At 50.6% G+C, this 23,119-nt stretch overlaps 10 protein-coding genes across 10 annotated transcripts; 5 read left to right on the forward strand and 5 right to left on the reverse strand.

The window, feature by feature from the left end:
- Window positions 1-1,979: 1,979 nt before the first annotated feature.
- BROUX77_003289 (uncharacterized protein) lies at window positions 1,980-4,034 on the forward strand (the record flags this gene model as incomplete). Its single annotated transcript, XM_073747924.1, has 1 exon — window positions 1,980-4,034. The coding sequence occupies one exon, from the start codon at window positions 1,980-1,982 to the stop codon at window positions 4,032-4,034; it is 2,055 nt and encodes a 684-aa protein (XP_073605714.1).
- An 805-nt stretch (window positions 4,035-4,839) lies between these two features.
- BROUX77_003290 (uncharacterized protein) lies at window positions 4,840-5,493 on the reverse strand (the record flags this gene model as incomplete). Its single annotated transcript, XM_073747925.1, has 1 exon — window positions 4,840-5,493. The coding sequence occupies one exon, from the start codon at window positions 5,491-5,493 to the stop codon at window positions 4,840-4,842; it is 654 nt and encodes a 217-aa protein (XP_073605715.1).
- A 2,229-nt stretch (window positions 5,494-7,722) lies between these two features.
- Window positions 7,723-8,142, reverse strand: BROUX77_003291 (uncharacterized protein; the record flags this gene model as incomplete). The annotated part of the gene is made up of 1 exon (XM_073747926.1): window positions 7,723-8,142. One exon carries the CDS (start codon window positions 8,140-8,142, stop codon window positions 7,723-7,725), a length of 420 nt encoding a protein of 139 aa, XP_073605716.1.
- Window positions 8,143-11,975: 3,833 nt separating this feature from the next.
- Window positions 11,976-12,830, reverse strand: BROUX77_003292 (uncharacterized protein; the record flags this gene model as incomplete). Its single annotated transcript, XM_073747927.1, has 1 exon — window positions 11,976-12,830. One exon carries the CDS (start codon window positions 12,828-12,830, stop codon window positions 11,976-11,978), a length of 855 nt encoding a protein of 284 aa, XP_073605717.1.
- A 435-nt stretch (window positions 12,831-13,265) lies between these two features.
- On the reverse strand, window positions 13,266-15,019 carry BROUX77_003293 (uncharacterized protein; the record flags this gene model as incomplete). The annotated part of the gene is made up of 3 exons (XM_073747928.1): window positions 13,266-14,409; window positions 14,487-14,906; window positions 14,976-15,019. The coding sequence occupies 3 exons, from the start codon at window positions 15,017-15,019 to the stop codon at window positions 13,266-13,268; spliced, it is 1,608 nt and encodes a 535-aa protein (XP_073605718.1).
- A 430-nt stretch (window positions 15,020-15,449) lies between these two features.
- On the forward strand, window positions 15,450-15,830 carry BROUX77_003294 (uncharacterized protein; the record flags this gene model as incomplete). The annotated part of the gene is made up of 2 exons (XM_073747929.1): window positions 15,450-15,555; window positions 15,649-15,830. The coding sequence occupies 2 exons, from the start codon at window positions 15,450-15,452 to the stop codon at window positions 15,828-15,830; spliced, it is 288 nt and encodes a 95-aa protein (XP_073605719.1).
- Window positions 15,831-16,242: 412 nt separating this feature from the next.
- On the forward strand, window positions 16,243-17,354 carry BROUX77_003295 (uncharacterized protein; the record flags this gene model as incomplete). Its single annotated transcript, XM_073747930.1, has 2 exons — window positions 16,243-16,463; window positions 16,520-17,354. The coding sequence occupies 2 exons, from the start codon at window positions 16,243-16,245 to the stop codon at window positions 17,352-17,354; spliced, it is 1,056 nt and encodes a 351-aa protein (XP_073605720.1).
- A 1,037-nt stretch (window positions 17,355-18,391) lies between these two features.
- Window positions 18,392-20,125, forward strand: BROUX77_003296 (uncharacterized protein; the record flags this gene model as incomplete). Its single annotated transcript, XM_073747931.1, has 2 exons — window positions 18,392-19,595; window positions 19,662-20,125. The coding sequence occupies 2 exons, from the start codon at window positions 18,392-18,394 to the stop codon at window positions 20,123-20,125; spliced, it is 1,668 nt and encodes a 555-aa protein (XP_073605721.1).
- A 192-nt stretch (window positions 20,126-20,317) lies between these two features.
- Window positions 20,318-21,600, reverse strand: BROUX77_003297 (uncharacterized protein; the record flags this gene model as incomplete). Its single annotated transcript, XM_073747932.1, has 2 exons — window positions 20,318-20,967; window positions 21,060-21,600. The coding sequence occupies 2 exons, from the start codon at window positions 21,598-21,600 to the stop codon at window positions 20,318-20,320; spliced, it is 1,191 nt and encodes a 396-aa protein (XP_073605722.1).
- A 526-nt stretch (window positions 21,601-22,126) lies between these two features.
- BROUX77_003298 (uncharacterized protein) lies at window positions 22,127-23,096 on the forward strand (the record flags this gene model as incomplete). Its single annotated transcript, XM_073747935.1, has 2 exons — window positions 22,127-22,695; window positions 22,904-23,096. The coding sequence occupies 2 exons, from the start codon at window positions 22,127-22,129 to the stop codon at window positions 23,094-23,096; spliced, it is 762 nt and encodes a 253-aa protein (XP_073605723.1).
- Between the last annotated feature and the right edge of the window lie 23 nt (window positions 23,097-23,119).

Consider the following 23,119-nt stretch of genomic DNA (forward strand, 5'->3'; position numbering starts at 1 on the left):
AGACGTCGCATACGACAGACACGAACTCGGCCTCAATGTTGTCGCCGTCAGTGTTCGTTCCCAAAGCTCAGCCTCGTTTGCTAAAATTACCGCCTCATACGGCTTTTTTTTTTTGCACGAGGGACTCCGACTTGAAACGATTTCTAGAGCTCCAGCAGTCATTGCCTGCTTATGCCAAAGCCTTGGGTCAATATTTTGGATACAAAAAGAATCGGCGTAACTTTCTGAGCGGTAGAACTACAGTCGCGGCGATTCTGCGGTGCTTAAACGCGTTGTTTGAGCTCACTGGTAGTATATCAGTCGTTCTATCCTAAGATTGCGGTTGTATGGGCATACGGATGGTTTGGATATATGCTAACCCGTAGGTCATGGGACGTGCTCTGCCGACTTCTGCTAGACATACCACATTGACTAGGTTAGAAACACCTTCAAGGGCAATCATGTGCAGAAATTCGAATCAATCTGACATATTGCTAGCCTATTAAGGTACCAGCACAGATTGGCTGAAAAATAGAAATGTCAAAAGGACCAAACAACGAACTCAACATGCCACGGACAAGAGAATTATTACGTATGGAGATTCCTTGGAGAATACATTTTGACAAGGCGTGTGTCACTTCCACACAATAGAGCTCAGTCCTCATCAATTCAGATTCTCATTAGAAGACCAACACTAATAAAGAGGACCATAAAAAGTAAGTGACGGACTTCGGGAACGACTCACTTGTATTCACGGACTAGGTCCTGGCATGAACGATGTCAGGACTGAGACCATCGTGTGAAATCCCTCAATATATGTACTAGCCAAGGATAGTAAGAAAGCCTGCAATGCCACTGAGTCATATCAACATGCATCAAAAACAAGTAACCGGTGGTCGATAAATCATATTCAAAATGTCAGCGCCCGCGACATTCCTAAGAAGCTCAACTATGTTTAGCATATATCACCAGCTGTATTGACGAGCCCAGGAAGCTTTAGATGACATAAGTCAGACGGCTGAATGTTCTGCCATCTATGATGGATCTAGAAGACCCTGGGAATTGTGTCATACAATCAAGCATGACCTCGAGTTAGATTAGATGACACGATGACAGGCTGTTAGGTGAAAAAGAGGGAAAGTTTTTTTTGGCTGTCTAAGGAATAACAACTACCGAAACTCAATACTCACGTTGCCATGAGTGTAGTATATGCCATACGCCAATCATAAATGTCAAATTGCATCCGATTGCTTAAAAGATGAAAGTTCGCATGATTCAAATTGTAGCTCCTTTTGTGAAGACGTTGGCAAGTTGATCAGTCTTGACGCATTGATAATAAAAATATGTTGCAAAATTTCTCTCGTCCTGGTAGCTTGGAACCTCCGTAGTATCGCTGTCTATGCTATGGATATGTGGTTATAGAATTATCATTGGTTATTTCAACTTTCTCGGAGGCTGGCATGTGTTACCAGGCTCAAAGAAATGTGAAAGGTTTCCAGCTGACAAGTTGAAGTACCAATTATCAAGCTCACCGCTTCTTCTTTAACCAGAAAGTTGGTGGTTGCTTCCATTGCATATCGCCAGTCCTCCCCAGCCAACTTGTTGCCACCAACCTTTGTAGAGACCGAATACGAATGTTGTAGGAATACTCTTCTCTTTTTGCAACCCATTGAGCTATGGGCATTCGCGATGAAATACCGTAGCATACGTAGCCATTCCCAACCCTCGGCAGACACAACACTCTGCTAGATTACCAGTTTTTACATCAGCATAAATACTGCCCTCCGTGCTCCTTTCACTGTCGTCAGCTTCCAGTTTTTAGTGTTTTGCGATGCGAGCTACGCCGCGAGCAGTCACGCTATTGCATACCACCTCTTCAATTTCTCGTTCAATTCGAGATTACTTCACCTTACTATTCCCAACACCTTTATATCTTGTTCTACAACTCAGAATAGCCAACACTGATCCTACACCACGCGTGACAGGAAAGTGAACCCAGAATGCATCATCTCGGTACAGTTGCACTACTGGCTCTCGCCACTTCAGGAACATCGGTTGCCGCAATCAAATGGACTGTCTCTGCTACGGCATCGATCGATGGTGAGGTCTCGGATACAGCTCTCCCTAAATCCGATCGTCCTCATGTTTCAGCCAAAAGTGGAAAAAGGTCCAGTGATTCCACAGAGTATAAGTTGATCCAAAGCTATGATGCCACAAACTTCTTCGACAACTTTGACTTCTTCACCGAAGCCGATCCTGATGGAGGCTATGTTGATTATGTTGATGGTGAAGCAGCAATGTTCTATGAATATGCTGGATACTCCGAGGATGCTATTTACCTTGGTGCTGATCATGCTACTATTAACCCTAAGAATGGACGTATGAGTACGCGTCTAACCTCAAAAAAGGCTTTCTCTAAGGGCCTTATCATTGCTGATATTGCCCATATGCCTTACGGTGCTGGCGTCTGGCCCGCATTTTGGACCTTTGGCCCATATTGGCCGCACTCAGGTGAAATTGATATCATTGAGGGTGTGAACCTCGATAATAAAAGTCAGGTCAGCCTTCATACTGGCCCCAACTGCATTGTTACAAATACCGGCACTGTTGATTCTACCTCTCTAGTTACCCCAGACTGCCGATCTGGCTCTGGTGGAGGACATGGCTGTGCACAGCTGACCAAGGCACCTTTTGGTGCTGCCTTCAACGCTGTTGGCGGTGGTGTTTACGCCGTGGATTGGACGGCTGACTATATTGCCATCTACTGGTTCCCCCGGGATTCAATCCCCCAAGACATTACTGCCGAGAAGCCTGATCCAAAGGAATGGGGTGCCCCTCTTGCGAGATTCAATGGTGGTGAAACGTGTGACATTGATGAGATCTTTGTCGAAAACAACATTGTCTTCAACACTGACTTTTGCGGTGATTGGGCTGGAAGTGTCTGGCAGTATGACGTTCGCCTAACTTCTTTGACTCCCACTTGTCAGGAGTATGTCGGTGCCAACCCCGAGGTGTTCACTGATGCCTACTGGCTCATCAACTCCGTCAAGGTTTACGATGAGATCATCCCCACACCTCGGGTGACCCCCTCAAGCAAGGACCTGGCAGAGAGTTTGTTGAAATCTCTCCCAAGCGGAACCCCGATGGACTACGAGCTGATTCGAACCTATGACGACACCAACTTCTTCGATAACTTTGAGTTTTTCACTGGGCCTGATCCGACACAAGGCTATGTTGAGTACACCGATGCTTATGTTGCTCAATCTAAGCACCTTGCTGGTTACTCTAATGGCGGGGTTTTCCTTGGCGCCGATCATACAACTGTTAACCCCCAAAAGGGCCGCATGAGCACTCGCGTCACTTCTCACGAAGCTTTCACAAAGGGTCTCTTTATTGCCGATATTGCTCATATGCCTGCTGGGCCCGGCGTGTGGCCTTCTTTTTGGACATTCGGTCCTAACTGGCCTAACTCGGGCGCAATTGACATTATTGAAGGTGTCAACCTGGATCGTCACGTTCAATCGTCTCTTCACACTGGCCCTAACTGTGTCATCACTAACACTGGCAGTGCTAGGGGAACATTCCTGGTAGACCCCGATTGCGACTCTAACGGCAAGAATGGATGCGCACAGCGAACCAAAGCCCCCTTTGGCGCTGCATTTAACACTGCCAAAGGTGGCGTCTTCGCCATGGACTGGACTGCGGATCATATTGCCATCTACTGGTTTCCTCGTAACGCTATCCCTGAGGACATTACCGCAGAAAAGCCTAATCCTGCTACCTGGGGCTTGCCTGTTGCCAGGTTCAATGGCGGCGAGGGATGTGACATTGATTCTGCCTTTGTTAACAACAACATTGTGTTCAATACTGCTTTTTGCGGAGTATGGGCTGGTAGTGTCTGGAAGTATGATCCTGCTCTCACTTCTCTGGCTCCTACCTGCGAAGAGTACGTTGGGACCAATCCCGAGATCTTTTTCGAGGCCTACTGGCTCATCAACTCCCTCAAGGTCTACAGCCCTGTTACCCCAAAAGTCTCTCGCTCCTTCACTGCCTAATAATCCCGATACGGATCCCAACAGTTGGCTGTCCAGCCAAACTGACCTGGAACAACCTACAGTCTGTAATGCACAACAGTAGGTTTGCATTCAAAATACCTCGAAATTCTGTTTTTTGTGTTTCTTCCATAGATTTTTATTGGTTCTTCCTCTACATTCTAGAATATACCCGAGTTTTTGTAATATGTAACTTGATGTTGTTTGTTGTGCACATCTTGCTTGCCATCTCTTACTTGTGGTCGGTAAGGATACACATGTTGAGAGTATGAGGAGCTAACCAATGGGGGATGAAATATTGACATAGATATCAAAACTCGGTCCTATCTCAATGAAGACATTCGTTCAACACCCACACGAGTTGAAGGCATGTGCTGTTTTGGTTACACGGAGGTTGTCCTTGTGCCACACGGGACTCTTTCCAAAGATGTCAAGAGAGTAGACTGCATTTTGGGAACCGGCATTGATTGGGGTTATGAGGATAGTTACAAAGTTTGAATGCCCGATAAAGGCATCTGTTCATAAAGAAGCTCGAACCGTTTCATGATAAGAGTACTGGGGGTTGACCGGAAGGAAATCGGTCAAGTGGACAACGGAAAACAGCTTGAGATACCATCTTTCTTGATAAACTAAAAAGCAATTGTAGTATTTAACCAGAATAAACATTGTCTACCTTCCCGTCAACTTGAGCTCCCCAAACAAATCGAACAAAAAATATCAAATCATTTTCCCATTCTAACATTAAAGCTCCGTCGTGACAGCAAGTTAGACAGGCAGAACGTTGACAGTGAGAGTCAAGTGTCAGGACTTATTGCGGCGTCTTCCCTCTCGGCTTGACCTGCACCGGAACAACCTTTCCTCCATTTATATCGGCATTTTTCGTTTCCGTAGCCCTTCTTGCGTTGATGATGTATTGGATAATGTTTTCTTCAAGGGTGTTGGGGGCATTGATAACACCAACAGCTCCGTTTTTGTTGCAGACCCCATCTATGGCACTGTAAAACCAAATAGGGCGGCCGTCCTTTATTTCGATCTCGTAGCCTTCTTTATTTCTGCGCTCATCCACGGGGGTAGTAAAGGTTCCACTGGCGTAGCCGCCCGCCTTTGGATGGCATGGAATATCAAGTTCGCCCTCAACAATAGCCTGGGAGCCCGGACCGAACTCAAAACGGACTACGTCACCAGCTGCGGCTTTGATATCAAAAGGAATGATTTGCTCGTCCCTGATAAAGATGACATGAGTTGACGGACCTGCGACTTTGGCAGAATTAGATCCAACCGGGGCTGGAGGGACAGTTGCGATGAATTCTGTCCTGGCGGTAAGTGCTACTGGCGGGACCTCTGGAGAAGACTCAGTTTCGATAGGGATTAAAGGAGCATCAAAAGGCCCAGGGATCATTGGGGCCGGCGGAGCAGCGAAGGCTGTAGAAGCAGCCATGATGACAGCAAGCGAAAAGCGCATCTTGAAGGATAGAATACAATGAAGTAGGAAGTATGTGGTAGTGTCGTGAAATAGATGGGGAAAAAAAGAAAGTGGCTGTTAATAGAGTTTGTATGATAGATGAATGAGTGGCAAGGAGATTCAAACAAACCTCTGGACCACTCGACTTCGCCCAATCTTTATACTTGAGATAACTGCAGTCACAGAAACACGACACTCATCATGTCCACGGCCACTAAGTTCTACATATCATTTCCTAATCATGTTGTGTATATTTTTAACAAATTTTCAAGCCCTGTTCTCTGCAGTGATTCAATCGACTGACACATGCCATCTGTTGATCTTTGTTGACATGCTCGGGTGTTTGTGTGCTCCGTGAGCCCTATCGGGTGTAAAAGTTACTGATCCATTAGCATTAGTATAACTATAAGAATACAGTGCACAGACAGCTAGACAAGCACAGGCCAGGGAGTAGTACTTGTGCAGAAAAAACAAACAGGGGTCGGTAGTTTCAGCTAATGTTCGGCACTTCACAGCACCTCAGGTTTGGAGGTTTGGGGCCGCAACTACCGATCCCTTGGTATAACTCCCGACGGGAGCAAAAGCTTGAGTATGAAGCACAAATCAACAAAAAGACATATAAGTGGCATTCAACAAAACTTTTAGAGGGCTTTTTAGAAATTCACTGGGTGTTGTGTTGCAAGTCCCCAATAGTCATGGCATAGGCTTGTAAGAGCTGGTCGAGTATGTAGCCCCCGCCCTCTTAATGCCACGGACTACAACCCATTAGTTGACATACCCGAGACCGCCGGTATTATCAATAGAGCCATCCAATAACATAACTACCAATCTTGTCCATCTATGCCGAAGTGCATACTCACCACTCCGAGTTTCTTTTTGCTTTCTATTTTTAGCCTGCTTAGCTATTGCACAAAGATGACAGAGTGACTTACTGACCAATCATAGTATACCTTTTCTCCCATGTAAAAATAACCACTCGGAATCATCCGAAAGAGAAGATGCTCTCTTTTGTCATTTGAGCTTATCGTAGTTTCGAGCTGTACTCCGGGCTATAGTATTCGGTTGATTTTGGTAGTTAATTTCCCAGTGTCGCTTTTTTTCTTCAATATTTAACTTCTTTTGAAGGGGATGACTAAACGTTACCCTTCCTTGTATCTACCGGCTAGAGAGTTTTCCTTGCTCACCCCCGTGCCTGTTGTGTACTAAGCTTGTAGTTATTTGTCAACTAGAAGCAATGCCTACGGTTATTGTGAAGTCTACTGTTGTATTGTCAATGACAACTTCTATGTGGTTAGGCTTTTTCGTTTGCTGATTGACCTCGACATGAGTTTCCTATCTATCTCTGACTAGCCCTATGACGACAACAACATATTGGAGGGCACCAAACGTTGATACAGAGAACCCTCGCTCCCTCCAGTGTTCCACCGCAAACTATGAAAATGTCTTAAAAGCTGTGCCCAGTTTCTTGTATCTGAACAAACCATTAACTGCTCAGAGCACCTGTCAAACATTCATTTGCGACATCCAACAACTCGATCAAAAAAGCAAATCCTAAGAAACGCTACAGAGGAGCATGTGAAGACTCGATATAGAAATCCGTAGGCTCCAAATTTAACCTAATCAACAATGTTGAACGTTCCCTAAATGTCTGAGAAAATCGGAACACATGTAACTTTTTAGTATGGGAATTTGGTAACAGGGGGGCCGGACATCGCGGAAAACGTCCAAGCCAAAACTTATTCAAAAAGAAAATACAAGTCAGCAGTCAAGCTAACATTAGAGCGAGTGTCGTGTAAGAGTGAGTAGGAAAATGAAATAGTTCAACGTCCGTTCATATTCATTTATAGGCGCGCATCTATGGCAGTCTAACAGTAATTGAATAGAAAACCCCAAAATAAACTTGCACCGAAGTATACGCATTCGCGTGAGCCCGTGTAAGTGAATGATATACCTGTGCTACCGTGTATTGTATATCCTCGCTTTCTCGCACCATTTAAAACGTGCTGGCATCTATCACTGTTGAGGCAGAAGCTGAAGATATTGACGAGGGCCGTTCTAGCGCCAATCAACAGCGTAATTATACCGTTTATTCAATCTTCTCTTAAATTTAACTGGTTGGGCAGGGAGCCGTGAGAAGGTCGGCATAGTAAACGTGGGCGGGCACCACCGTGAAAGAATTTCCCTTAAAAATAGAGATGTCAGAAAGTAAATCAACCAGCTTGGGGTTGGTCAAAAGTCAATGCCGTAAGGGAAAATATAAGAGGGCAAATCTAGAGCAGGAGGGGCAGTAATTTGGGCAGGATTAGCAGCCGGGACAGTCCGAGTTAGCTCTGCATGGGCTACTGTAAACAAGGTCTGGCCCTTTTGATGCATGGTTGTGGAATAGTCACGAAACACATATAGAGCCTGGGCGCTGGTAGACTGTCCGTAGATATAAACTGGAACCGGTGGTAGTTTGGCAAGATCCTCCAGGTTCTTTACACTGTCAAGTAGTTCCATGGGATAATTCTTTTTATCCACATACCACGAAATGTTCTCCAGATTGGGGGGCAGTGTCGTCTGAGAGTTGATGGGCATTGCAGAGGTTGGTATCACACTAAAGTTGAATTTAGTAGTAGTAGTAGTAGTAAAGACTGGCTTAGACTCCATGCCCTGAGAAATAGTCAGTGCCAGGGTAGAAGTAATAAAAAAACAGACTTCATGGTGGATAAACGAGTGGTTGACAAATGTAAGCAAAAATGAGTAGAAAGTGTGTTGTAGTGGTGGTTTGTGAAAGTGGTGTTGAGAGGCAGGAGAGTGTAGTTGAGAGTGTAGTTGATGTACAAAGCAAAACAGAGAAGCAAATCGAAGTGCGACTCTGATCGTTTTATAAAGGCCATGATTATACGGCATCATCTTTAGCCAGCATGTGTTTGCAGGCTGTGTGAATCCAAAAAGACGTGAGAACACGGATGACAAACTCATCCCATTATTCGTCTCAATACCAGTTCGCTGTGCTAACAGTCTTCAAGTACGAGTATATGGAGCAAAGTGAAGTTCAATTGTGTGAAAAACTGGCCATTGAGCACGACACGCATGGCCACTGATGGGTGCTTGCGCTTGTGGAAATTTTTGAAAAACAGAGTAAGCGCGGAAGGGAAACTAGTCGTGATCTACTTGCCAGACATGGGTCTGAATGCAAGCACTTGGAAGCCTAAATGCACTACAGTTCGAGACTTAGTCGGGGTAAGATATTTCAGTGCGGAAGTCCGCTAGTACACAGTATACAAGAACCCTTAGATGTTAGAGTCGGGGCGCTCTGTACGTGTATTCAGATTCTGGGGTGTCATCCTAGTTTGTCAAGTCGGAGGCTTGAAATAAAAGTTGTGATAGCCGCGGCTGTGGACCGGACTACTCGAGCCTTTTTATCAAAGTAGTTGAATATGTTGTAGAGTAGGTGATGACTTGATAACTACGTTTTTACAGTGTTTCTGAAGCTATTCTAGGGCAGGGACTAGAGACTCATCAACCCAACTTATACAAGTCTATATAGTCAGCTAACTGACTGAGTAAGCATGATGACTTTCAAGATATCGCACCACTAAACAACAGAAGGGCTTTGGTATACCATGATATTGTCTTGAATGATATCCCATCATTCGTTGACTTTGGTGAAGGGTATGGCTCTACTACCAGACAGAAGGCAGTCCATGTTATTCAAGCAACACGGAAATAGACTTTGGGTCAACGTAATAAGTGCTCATATCTGTAGATGTGGCTTATTTCACCGCATATGAAGCGATAGAGACAGAAATATGGACTAGGAGCACCGGGATCCAAGGTCAAGAGGTGGAGAGATTTGCGGGCAAGGCAGCGGCAGGGCAGGCAACGGCGGTGGCCGAAAGCTCAGTAGCCACAATGCACGGATAAGCCACGATTTCATTGGTATTGGCCATGCATCTTCGCACAAGCAGATTATCAGCTGAACTACGCATATTTCTATAGTGGATGTAGTTAGTCATTGTAAATACATTTTTCTGGCTCCCAGAAAGTCCATAGCTGGTTGATAATAGACGTCATCAGCTTGGGATGGTTTCACAAGATGTGGAGAGGATCTCTATTGATGTATTACACGCGACAACCCTTATCTCTCTTATGTTAGGGTCTGGCCCATGACTCCATCCTGCGTTTTCTTTGAACTTAGGACTTTCCGGAATCTACTTTTGTCAAAGGAAAATAGTAAGTCTTCCTATTAAATACTGATAAACAATGCCCTTGGACCAATAAGAACCCTGAAAGTTGCATTGATTCAACACCTTTCTTCACTAGTAATAGTTACTCGTCTCAATTGCCATTCATACTGACTCAACCATTCATCATGGAAGTCCATATGCTTATTACGTCTTTTCTCCTATCTAATGTTAATAGATGGTTACCGGAAGCTCTGCCATGCTAACAATAGCCAATACATCGCCTTACTATTGAAAAATTGCACATTCCGCCTTGTTCCGTTCACCACTTTCTTCTCTACCCTTTCTAACACTGGGCCCAAATTTTGTCTAGGACTTGCATGATGAAGCTTCACTGTCTGGCATCTCTCTCTGGCAGATAGGCGCCTTAAATGCTGGCGTTATGTAGCTGTTAGCCCAGAGGGACAGTGAACTGAGAATATGAGGATGAGGGCCATGGTGGACATGACACACTGTAAAGTAACTGTTAGCTCTCCCGTCCTTGTGATTCCCAAAATCTTTCTTAATGTACCGTAGGTGTAATTGTGTAGTGTCCGCAATGACCACCACCGAGTAGGTGAAACTCGCCTCTGAAGACAAATCCCAACCGATACTTGCAACTATGGAGGGAGATATTACGGTCATCTGAGGGGACTTTTATGGCAATGGATAGCCCTTTGTGATTTAATTAAAGTGAGTTTGAGGATCTACTTGGGCTTTCAGAGTCGGGCGCTTGTTTGGGGGTTCTAATCCTTCAATCTTGTCGCGCACACCAGCCAATTAAATGGAATGTATTGTCGATGCTAATAACAATCCAGAAAGTCTCTTAGAATAAAAAGTTGCAAGCGCGTCTCGTCTCATAACGTCAAGATTCTGGAACCCTGGCTCCGGCTGGTTCGGTTGGCGTGAAAACGAAGGAGCCGAACTTGGGTTGAACATGGTTGGTTACCCCTAATTCTCCAAGTATTATGGTCGCAAAACGAGTATTGCCACCTGGTTATACACATTGTCAGGGCAAAGACAAATTATTGTTGTACATACTAGAGGCTTGGTCGCATGAGTACCCGACTCCAACTCATGCTTCGATTCTTATCACCGATGTTGCATATAACTAGTTAACTATACTATTTAGAAATAGTCATGGCACATTATTGGGGCGTGCAGTGTTCAGATTGTGGAGATGTTTTCCCTGGTAGACATGAAATAGCCCCAATCATATGTATTCCCGACAGAAGCTTGATGTTGACCCCGGTCCGCCCACATCCCGAATCCAACGCCCATGGCATTTCATCACAAATGCCGAAGCCCATGTTCCATATTTAGGAGCTATGCAAGAGCGTTTAATTTCCACTATGGATCCTAATACTCTGGCTGGAAGCCGACACATTTGGACACGCCACCATGGTTCTATCCAACTTGACCCTCATGTACAGGTACGTCGACCGTTGATGCTAGAGCCTCTGGAGCTACATCAAGACTCCAGATTCTCTTGCAGCGCAGATAACCTGTCCCGACAGAGCTCACACCACGTTGAGATAACACTTGAGCTCTTGACACTTGTCTACTTGAGCGTTGTTTATAGCTCAGAACTAAGATACTATTCACCTGATGAAAACGTCTCATCTGCATATTGTACTACATGCGCAATTATTGACTGATGGCCAATGCAAAAGTCCGGAGTGTGTATCTGATGATGATGATGAAAGTCTTTATTAACCTGTCTACCCGCGAGGGACTCTCGACATACGACAGGGTGTGTATCTGATGAATAACCGGAACTTAGTAGTCTTCTCTAAGTAAGGGAGGGGGTGTGGACATGTAGACACAATCAATGTTTGCCATGTTTATCATCTAAGGCTTCTATTCTCGCATGTAGTCGGGTTCTGAGAGAAGGTTTCTGTAAGGACTTGTAGGGACATGCTTGATTTGATGATGATAAAAGTCTTTATTTACCTGTCTACTCGCGAGTGATTCTCAACATACAACAGGGGACTATTTCTAGTACCAGAAAAATTACATAACAGAAGCAAAAACCAAAATCTAAAATCATGCATACAGAAACCCCACAATCCAAAGTATAATGACAGGAGGTCTCCCACCTGCCCAGCGCAGAGGCTGTCCTTCGTCCGCGTGGCCCAAACAAGATCCAGAGTCCTAGCCTCACCGCCGATGTAGTGATAAAAGTTATTGTGCAAAAAGGAAAAGGGTGTTGGCGGCGTGTTCTCGCCAGAGGGTTGGCAGCGCAGTTGCGCGAAAAAGATTGGGCCCCAGAGGCTAAGCTGCCCCGGGCAGGGTCGGACCAGGCGGTGGAGGGTCGGGCGGAGGGCGAACTGGGGAGTCCCCTTCCTGCGGGTCCGTTCCCGTTACCGCACGGCGGTGTGCTAGAAGCACCGGAGGACTCTTGGCCGCTTTAGATGCCAGCCAGATGGCTCCACTCTTGGTGGCTATGAGCTTCTGGAAGAAGCCCTTAGACATTCGTTGAGGGTTGCGGGGGCAGACCCAAATGTGCTCCGGGGTGGTCTCAGCGTCGCAGAGGGGGCAGGTTAGCACAGCATTAAAGTGATTGAAGCGGCGGTGGTAGTCTGCGTAATCTCCATGATCAGAAAGTGCTGTCAGGACAGCGCGGGCGAGCTTGCGCTCAGTGTCGTCAAGCAAGCTTTTCCAGGCCTTCTTAGGAGCCTCGAGAGGTCGGCTCAGGTGCGGTCTGTTGGCACAACCTTCATTCGACCACCAGGTGCGAAACTCGGTGGTGACGCGGGCGCAGAAATGGCTGCGGGCCCAGGAAAGGGACATCCCTACGGGCGTGTAGGCCCTCTCGGCGCCCATCTTGGCTTGTCGGTCCGCGAGCTCGTTGACGTCAGGGCTTTGGCCAACCCAGTCGGCGCAAGTCGTTTGGGCCCTCCGGAGAAGCTCTTCGGAGGTTCCGGGCTTCGCGCCCCATGTCGTGAGGCGGTACACCGCGGCGAGGTTGTCGGAGCAGACCCAGACCTTGCGGCACTGTGGTTTCACCCACGAGTCTACTTCTTCGAGAGCTTTTGCAATGGCCATCACCTCGGCGTCATGAACCTCGGCGTGGAAAGGGATCGGGCAGTTGCCTGGACATGCTTGATTTGATTTGGTTATCTCCATTTACATGTCTCCTTGTGGGGGGTATTCGGCATTCTTGACTTGACTTGACTTTGTTTAACGTGACTGGGCTACATACAAAGCATCAACTACACGGACAAAAATATATGGACATACAACACCGGGGATTCCCACGTGGTCACCCACCGTAGTACTGGTCCGGCGCTTTGTAGGTTAACTAAGGGAGAGCGGACGGGATCCCGTGCTTTCTACAAGCTATGGTCGTATGTGTTATCCCACCTGGAGATTATCCACTATGAACCCCAATCTGCCGTCATGAGAGTGTGGGACACAGTCAAGGTATCAGACAATGGTCGGTAGATATTAAACTAAAAGAAGCACTGTCAATTCAGGTCTTCTTGGAGATGCTCATAATGGGATTTGTAGCTCGTCTTATGGTAAATCTATACTACCTATACGCTGTATGATCCTTGCCCATCAACACCGCAACTCTACCCCATTTTGACTAACCGTCACATACTTGACGCCCTTGTACGGCCTCACATTCTCGCCTAGACCCTTGGACCGCCGCGGGTCCAGGTTTATGTTCTCGACTTTGAGCCCACTGGCCAGCCAGCCCTTGACGGAGAAACTAGCCATGACTGAGGAGGGCATCAGGATCTTGTTTTGTGCGACCTTGACCATATTGCGCTCCTCGGACGCAGACTCACCGCCAGAAACATTGGCGTCTGGGCGCGGAGCGGTTCCGTGTTGGTACGCCGCATCCAGGTCATACAGGCTACTGTCATTCTCTGCGTCGCCGTCGCCGGCCTCGATGTCATCTGTGGCGTGGCCGCGTACGGAACACCGCAGGCCAAAACTGCTAGCGCTGCCAAGCTCCTTTGCTGGAATCTTCCACTCCAGTATCTTGTCGGTAGTGTTGAAGGCGGCGTCGCCGCGGCTAGGCCGCACCTCGGGAAGGTTCTTGACTTCCTCGGAGAACGGAATACGTATGCACAGATCTTCCATGGCGGTGGGGGCTGGAGAGGCACCAGTGCTGCGAACTCCCGCGCGGGAGAACGCAGAAGAACCATTGCTAGTGCTGGGAATAAATGTCTTGTTGACCTGTAGGCGCACCTCAAACTCGGCACCTATTGGTCCTAGGCCTGATTTAATTTCGATATCGACTGGTAGTTTGAGGCTGTTTGGGGCAAGGCTGGAGTTCCTGTTGCCGGCCGGAAGCAAATCGACCTCGTAGCTCGCGAGAATAAAGCGTCCATCAGGCGGTACAAAACTCAGCTCACCTGGCCGCTCTTTCCAGCGTTGTAGACGGACACAGGGGTGGAATACTGGCAGCTCCATAGTCTTTTCTATGTGGTGTTTCCCCGAGGCAGTCGACAAGAGGAGTACAACATCTGGCACGCCTGAAACTTTGGACGTGAAAGCAATAGTTCCTTGGGAAAATGCAGCCAGTGGCCTCCCCGAAGGTGCCAGAGTCACCGACAGCGACTCGACTACATCGCAGTACATTTCATTGGAGGTGTGGCGGACATTGGCCCGGCGCCAGGGCAGCGCGGGGATACTTGCGTTGGCGATGCTCGGTGTTGTAGGCTTAGAGAAGGATGAAGCAAAGGACGGGTTTCTACAGTGGCGATCACGGAGTTCCTGTTAGCTTATCAACGGGTCACAGCAGGAGGTTGGCAGCAATGGGGCACTTACGTCGGGATTGATATGCTGCCCAGCAGCTTGTCCACCCAGCCCTCGACCTCGACCAGATCGCGCAAGGCATTTGGCTCTGTGGTGTTTATCGTTCCAGCATCACACATCTCGTTGAGCAGCTGGGCTATGATCTCGTAGTTCTGCTCCAGCTTCATGGGCAGTACGGGCGCCCCAATGAACTCCTCCAGGGCGTCGACTACGCGGTGCAGAAACTCCAAGACTACCAGCGGCTCAATTTCTTCAGACGCTGTGGCAAAGAGCAAGAGATCGTCATGGCGCAAGCTAAACAGCAGCGTCGGCGGGTTTGTGCTCGGGAGGTATATCAAGTTTGGCCGGGGATTTTGGTGGGCGAGGTACGGCGGCAGAAGGGCGGCACATGTTGGAGGGCGGCCTCCATAGACGTGTGACAGAATAGGGTTACTGGCAGAGAGCTTAGGTCAGCGGGGAAATTCAGAGAATAGAAGCAGTGGTAAGGAAGCCAATATATACTTTCTCTCATCAAGAATATGCACTGATTCGATGATGCCGTTCATGGGATCGGATGGCGCGACAGATTTCCAGCTGGCAGTCGGGATTATAAATAATGTTCCAGAGAAACTGAGAAGCAAGCAGCAGAATCGCAGTGGCAGAAGAGCGTCCCAAATGTCGTGATCACAAGCTTTCCTGTTGAGCTGTAAAGATGGAGCTAGCCCACAACGTCACTCGACCCGGGTCAGCCTTGCAGTAGGGTAGGGTAGTGGGGTAGCTCCAAAATCACAGCCAATGAAACCTGCCAAAATTCAGTCAAGCTTTCAGCCTTGTGCTACCATCACAATCTGGCGAGCCAGAAATAACCACAGTCTTTTCTCCCGCGAGAAGCGCTGCCCTGAACTTTTCATTTGCTCTTGTTTTCTTGCCTAGGCGCTATTTTTTGGTTCTTACAAAACTCTAGGCCTATTCCACAATTCCAAAACAGCCGTAAACATGAGCGGCAAGGTCCCTCCCCTCTACGAGCTTGAGCGCCCCGAGAAACTCAGCAAAGTTCTCAAGAACGAAGCCGACGAGGACTGCACGCCTTGCAAAGTCATTGGTAAGTTTCTTTTCCGCCAAAAGCCAGCTACGATTCGCTGGAACCAAAGGTTTCTTGTGCCCCTATCCGTGCTAACAGACTTTGGGCAACCAGGAAGCGGCGCCTTCTTGACTCTCTCGGGCTTCAACTACTTCAGCGGCATGAATCAGCTTGAAAAGCGGAGAGCCGAGGTCCTCCGTAGCGGCTCAATCTTTGGCATGCGTAGCCGGCGCTTTGGTATCACGAGCATCTCACTTGGGTTGGCGTACTTGGGCTTTTATCGCCTGATGGCGTGAGGATTCTTGAGAGAGACAACATCAGACATGATGCAGATGCTGCGCAGAAACGGGACACTGCGTGTATCTGCGAACCATGTAGAGTCACAACATAAATGATGACATATCAAGTATGAATGAGTGTAGTTATGAGGTCGTACATAACTATAACTATACTATTTGCTATTGTCAACTCTACATTCTCTATTTTACAACCGCCTAGTGGGCCCCTTGCAGACTTTCACAACCTCATCAGAAGCAGGCTCTGGATTAACCTTCAAGCCCAGCTCTTTTACTCATCTACATTCGCATTCTGATACCCTCCCTTTTTTTCGCACTAGTGTTCTTTTTTTTCTTGTTTTAGCCTCACTATTTTACCCAGTCCTCATCACCCTAGTTCCAACCGATACATCCAAGCACCAAATCCAAATTCATGGCCATCACTATCATCAAGCCCCGGCCGGCGGGCAGCAAGCCCAAGCCAACAACGGTTTCCAGATCAGATAGCGATTCCGACTCGGATGGTGGCGTTGATCTTGAAGGTGATGTTTCTATGAATGACCACGAAAGCGAGGATGAAGAGTCCGTAGCGGGCGGCGAAGATCATATAGTCACTCCTGGGTACATTGTGACCGGGGACACACAATACATGAGGTTTGTTTTTCTGCTCGCCATCTTTACTTTAAGACCTTACTAACACGCTATTGCAGAGGTCATGGCACATACATTCTACCTGGCTCAACAGAAATCATCTCATCAGTCGCCGGTGTGGTCCAGCGCACCAACAAGCTGATATCAGTACAGCCGTTGCATGCGCGCTACACGCCCGAGATTGGCGATCTTGTTGTCGGTCGCATTGTTGAAGTACAAGGCAAGCGCTGGCGCGTCGACGTTGGCTCGTCGCAACTGGCCATTCTGCAGATCAGCGCCATCAATCTACCCGGCGGCATTCTGCGTAAGCGCACCGAGACCGACGAGCTGCAGATCCGGTCCTTTTTTGCTGAGGGCGACCTCCTTGTTGCCGAGGTGCAGATGCTGCACGGCGACGGCGCCGCATCTCTACACACGCGCAGTCTCAAGTACGGCAAGCTACGCAACGGCGTCTTCTTGTCCCTCACCGGCGTCGGCGGCGGCGGCGGCGTTGTCCGCGCAAAGCGCCAGGTGTGGACGATGAACACAGAGAATGGCGGTGGCCGGGTCCATGTCACCCTTGGCGTCAATGGATACATCTGGATCAACAAGCACAGCGACGCCGCAGCCGATCCCACAGCAACAGATGAGACGGGCTTCAACCGCAACGAGGAGACCAGCCAAGCCGTGTACTCGAGCCAGAACGACTACATTGATACTGCTACTATGCGCGAAATTACTCGTATCCGCGCTGTCGTCCTCGCGCTGGTCGAGAACGGTCTAAAGGTCGACGAAGACTCCGTCATGCGTGGCTATGATATTGCCGTCGAGATGGGTCGGGAGACGGAGGACGACGACCTCTATCTCGGTGGTGAGCGGGGGCAGCGATTTGGAGTAGCAATCATGGGGAACTAGGAAGGGAAAGTACTATTGGGGTTGGGTAGCAAAGGCATACAAGTTTATTAATGCATTGATAGTAACTATTAGAACTCAAATCATGGTTTTCATCAAGGTCGTGATCCAATGGTCCTAGGGTCTATACCCTAGTCTAGGAAAGTTCAACAGTATAGCCGATAGCCGACGGCTAACTTGGAGAAGATCTAAATGTTGCTCTCACTCCAGATTAGACACAAGTTCTCCTATGTTTGTGTAGGCTACACACAAATTGCAACGAGCTTGGACATCAAAGCAAACATGCACCACGCCCAGCTTCTGCCAAGTTTCACTAACCGTACTAGCTCCCGAGCCGAGGCTCAATATATTCACAGCACACAAGTGATGCTAAGTACTCGGAAGTTACTTTGGCACATGGTCACAATCCGCGATTTTACTTGGTGTGATGACATGCATACACGCACCTGGCATCTGGAGTAATAACGCAATGGTACGGGGCAAGAACAAAGAAAGTGCTCTTGGCGAAAACTGTGGTTGTGCAGAATGGCAACTGCCAAAACGAGACCTGTGATGTAACGCGCCAAAACCTGGTTATCTGAGACGGTTTACAGGAACCACCACTCTAAGGGTGCAGTTGCCGTTTTACAAATAAAAAGCAATCGCCCGATGACCAGTAACCAGTAACTGCGCAACCAGTTACATGCCACGCCATCGCATCAACCAAACTTTCCGGTGACTTGACTACAAGGAAGTTGCCCAATGGCATCGGCTAGGTCAGATGAGGCCCACTTTGCACCCGAGACAGAGAGGTAACCGCCTGAAGAAACGGGGCAGGTGTGGGTGGCCAGAACAGGTAGCTTCCTTTGCCGCGTACCATTCCAGTCCTACTGTCTTTCCGTCTTTGAGCAAGAGGGCACGTAACTATAAAGAGTTGAACGTCCCCCTCTCCCTCCCGAGTCGTCAGACCCAGTGTGTCCTTTTTGTCTTCTGCAAAACTGACAAACTCGCCCAATCATATTCCAAATTTGTCTCTTCCTCAACACACTCTATCGGCTCTCATGGCCCCTAAAACCTCTACTATGCCCTCGGTACCTGCCGAGCTCCCCGAGTTCGCGCCGAGTGCCACGGCAGATATCGCCTCCATTGTGGCCGGCGTGCGCAAGGAATACAACACGCTAAAGACGCGTGATCTCGAGTTCCGCATCACACAGCTGCGCAAGCTGTACTGGGCGGTCGACGACTACTCGGACCTGCTGCTGAAAGCCCTGCACAAAGACCTGCGCATGTCTAGCTACGAGGCGACGCTATGCGAGCTGAACATCACCAAGGGCCTGATCCTGGATATGCTCAAGGGCATTCGCTCGTACGCTGCTGATGAAAAGGTTCCCAATCTTTCGCTCACGACGCTGCCGACGCGCGTGCGCATCCGCAAGGAGCCCCTCGGCGTGGCCCTGATTATCAGCCCCTACAATTTCCCTCTGCAGCTAGCCATTGCTCCAGCGGTGGGTGCAATTGCTGCCGGCTGTGCTTTTGTGCTCAAGCCATCTGAGGCGTCGCCGGCAACATCAGCCGTGTTGACGCACATGTTTGCGTCGCGGCTGGACTCGTCCTTGTACACCGTGGTCAACGGCGAGGTGCCCGAGACGACAGTGCTGCTGGACCAGAAGTGGGACAAGATCTTCTACACGGGCGGCAGCGCTGTGGCCAAAATCATCTGCAAAAAGGCAGCCGAGACGCTAACCCCCGTAGCCCTGGAGCTGGGCGGGCTCAACCCGGCCTTCATCACCCCGTCGGCCAATGTGGCCTCGGCCGCGCGCCGGTTGCTCTGGGCCAAATCTTTGAACTGCGGGCAAGTGTGCGTGTCGCAGAACTACGCACTGGTTGATCGCCAATTGGTGCCCGAGTTTATCGCGGCGCTGAAGAAGGAGTATGACGTCATGTTCCCTCAGGGTGCCAAGGCGAGCCCCGACCTAAGCCGCATCATTAACGCGCGCCATTTTGCACGCATCAAGGGCTACTTGGACCAGACGGGTGGCACTGTGGTGCTGGGCGGCAATACAGACGAGTCTGAACTATTCATTGAACCGACGGTGGTGCTCGTCGAGAATGAGCAGGACGTACTGATCCAAAACGAAACCTTTGGCCCAGTGTGGTCCATCATGTCCGTTGACTCAACCGACGAGGCTATTGCAATTGCGAACCGCGTGTGCTCGACGCCGCTGGGCATGTATCCGTTTGGCGACCAAGCTGAGACTGAGAAAAGTGAGTTCCACGTTCCCCCTAGCCCCCCTTTCACACGACTATCTTTCTAACCACAATCGCCTGCAGTTCTCGCCCACGTGACCTCTGGCGGTGTAACAATCAACGACGGCTTCATGCACGGCACGATTGAGGCTCTGCCCTTTGGCGGCGTCGGCCAAAGCGGCACCGGCGCGTCGCACGGGTCCGCCGGCTTTTACGAATTCACGCACCGCCGCTCGGTGCTGGCCAACCCGTCGTGGACCGAACGGCTGTTCCGCGTGCGCTACATGCCCTACCTGACGCCAAACCTGGCAAAGGCCGCCTACATCCAGCCGGCGCCCGACTTTGACCGCGACGCCCGCGAGCTGCGTGGCCTGACGTACTGGGCCAAGCTGGTTCTGGGCCTGGGTGGCGCCGCGTCGGCGACTGGCGTGCTGGCCAGGCTGCTGGTTGCAGCGGCCGCGGTGTATGTGGCGGTGAATACCAGGGCGCGGCCGGAAACGTGGTGGGATGTCGTTAACCGGAACATGCCGGCACTCTTGCGGCGATAATCGTGAGGCAAATGGGGAGATGCTAGTTGTACATATAATGAAGTATGTGAAGGTCACGCACGTTTGATAGTTGGCCATGGTCAAATAAATACATGTGATTCTGTTATACACGGATCTGTAAGAACATCCATCTCACAACCTCCCTGCACCTCTGTTGTCTCCCAGCGCCACATGCGCCCCTCTCTCCCCTTTTCACCGCACCCGAACCGGGACGGGCTTTTTCTGTGCCGCCGGCGCCTGCGCGCCGACATTCGTAGCCGCCAGTCCGGGGCTCAGGGCAGCCAGCTCAGGCATCTGGACCTGTACGTCGACGCCAACCTGGGAGGGAGCAATGCCGGTGGTGTCCAGCAGGAACTCCTCAATGGTTGCAGTGCCGTCAACGACGCTGCCGTCGGCCTCGCGCGCCGCATCAATCTGCGCAGTCTTTTCGCGCTCGGCGGCCAGCTGCGCGCGGCGGCGCTTGGTGAGGGTCCACTCCTTGGGCCACTTGGGGTTGGACACGTACTTGTGGTGGCGGGTGTCGAGCGGGACGTCCTCAAAGGTGTCCTTGGGGTCCTTGGCCTCGGCAATCAGGCGGTCGACCTGGTCGGACAAGAAGCGCTTGTTCTGCGCCTGGTGCGGGTAGCTCTCGCAGCTCATCTTGATCAGGTGAGTTTGCGGGTTGTAGCGCGGGCCGGCCAGCTTGGCCAGCTTGCGCTGCTGCACGGGCGTCAGGCCTAGGTCGGCCGTAGAGAACTCCACAACCACCTTGCTCTGTGCCGGGTGCTCCTCGCCCATGTAGTTTGTGTAGCGGAAGCGGAGGACCTGGGTCGCCGAGGGCGGCGTGAACTTTTTGGCGAATTCTAGTAGCAGGCGATCATATGTTAGCATTGGGATGCCAAGTAGTGCCTCGCAAATGCGCGCGCGGGGGCCCGTCGAGCAGGATTTCACTCACTCGCCAGAAGCGGCATCTCCCATGCCATTACACGCATGTACTCTCGCTCCTCGCGGAGCTCCTGCAGCTTTGCGTGAGCCAGGGGCGAGATATCGTTCTCCTCAAACTTGTCACCCTCGATAGTATGCGTCAGGGTCTCGGGGTCATCAGGATCGAACCAGTAGGAGCGCGGTGTCGGCTTGGGCTCCTGACTACGCACAGGGTTCTCGACAATGTGCTCTCCAAGACGATCCAACGCACCCGTCAGCTCCTTTAGGTCCTCGGGGCCCAGCGCACCCTCACCCTCGACGAAGCCTGCACGCAGCTCGTCCGGCCACCGCTGCACCGTCTCCTCGGCTGACACACGCTTGTTGACGACGTAGTGGTCGATCGGCTCGGTCAGGGCCCGCTTCTTGACGGGCCCGCTGCCCTCGGCGTCGGCGCTGCGGACGGCTGCGGAGCTGGACAGCAGGGCCCGCTGCGGCAGCAGCAGGCTGGATCTGGAGACTGTCGCGTAGCGCAGCAGAGGGCGCAAAGAGCGCGAGGAGGCGGCGGAAGCCATTGTGTCTGGGAGTGTGGGTGTGGGTGTAGGTGAGTGTAGATGCGGAGGTGGCTAGGAGTCTCGGGCCGATGTATGAACACTGTGGTCTGGCAATTGGCGCAAGCTGAAGCGACCCCGGTGGCGTCTTGAAACCCTCGTTCTCTTGTTTCGAGGCGTGAGCGTTGTTGTCGCAGGCCGGGTGTCGGTCTGGTCCTCTCGTTTCGTCGAGTCTCAATCGAAATCGTCGCTGTCTTCCCGGCAGCCGTTTCATTGACTTCCGCCAAAAGCCGGGCTGAAAACTTTAAGCCTGGCCTACTATTCCGGGCTCCTGATTGGCTGCAAACTGGTCTTGGGGATGGTGGGGCATTGTGACTTATCGATAAGTACATTAACTAGGGTTATCCAAGCGACCTGAACCCTGCATCGAGCTCCCGGAACAACAACGACGCCGTCAACGACTCCATCACCAATACCAACACCCTTCGATCCAGATTTAGCCCCCTCTAACTTCCCTTTTCCACTGCTCTAATCTACAAACTCTACCGCAATGCCCCCTCCATCCTCCTCTCCCAGCTCATCCGCTCCGGCCCTCCCCCGGCACTGCTTTGTGACCGTCGGCGCCACCACGACCTTTACCGCCCTGCTCTCCGCCGTGCAATCGGCTTCCTTTCTACTTGGTCTCGCACAAGCCGGCTTCACACATCTGACGGTGCAGGCCGGGCGCGACTGCGAAGTATTCACAACCTGGGCTGCCGGAGCAGTCAACCCGGCACTGCTGACCGTCGACTGCTTCGATGTTAAGCCGTCGCTAGCGTGCGACATGGCGCTGTGTCGAGAATATCCAGAAGCAGGCCTGGATGGAGGTAAAGGTGAGCTCGCTGATGCAGTGCCGGACGCCAGGCTGAACCTGGGCCCGCGCCCGCACGCACACCCGCTAGACCGCCCGCGCGCACTCGGCGTCGTCATATCGCATGCCGGCACCGGCTCTGTTCTCGACGCGCTCGCCGCAAACGTGCCGCTAGTCGTTGTGCCAAACACGGAGCTGCTCGACAACCACCAGGCGGAGCTGGCGCAGATGGTCGAGGCGCAGGAGTACGGCGTGGCAGGGACACTGACGTGAGTATCTCCTCTGACCCTCTCCTCTTCTTTTTTCCCTGATCTTCGTGTGCCCAGCCAGTCCGGGTTGTGTGCTGCATGCACGCCCGTTTTCCAAACTCTTGTCCTGCTTACTGGTGCCTCTGGCTCGCATGTTTCCGGCGTCAATGGAACCATTCTTAGCTCCTCTAACCCTACCTCCGCCTCTGTGCTCACGTGCTCTTGATAGGACCCTCCTCGCAGATATCGAGCGCGCCCAGGCTCTTCTCCTCGCTACCCAGAATGCCGCCGTAGATGCTGCAGCAGCACATGGCGCCCCGGCTGCCTCCTCCGCCGGCGGCCTATGGGACATAGCCCGGGATATAGTCCAGCCCTACAGCAAAGCCGACACCCGCGCGGCCGAAGCACTGCAGATGGAATGATGGGGCAAGATGAAGAGAAACTT

Source organism: Berkeleyomyces rouxiae, assembly GCF_048999995.1.
Source record: "Berkeleyomyces rouxiae strain 22BRR77 chromosome Unknown BrBRR77_ptg000003l, whole genome shotgun sequence".
NCBI classification, from domain to species: Eukaryota; Fungi; Ascomycota; class Sordariomycetes; order Microascales; family Ceratocystidaceae; genus Berkeleyomyces; species Berkeleyomyces rouxiae.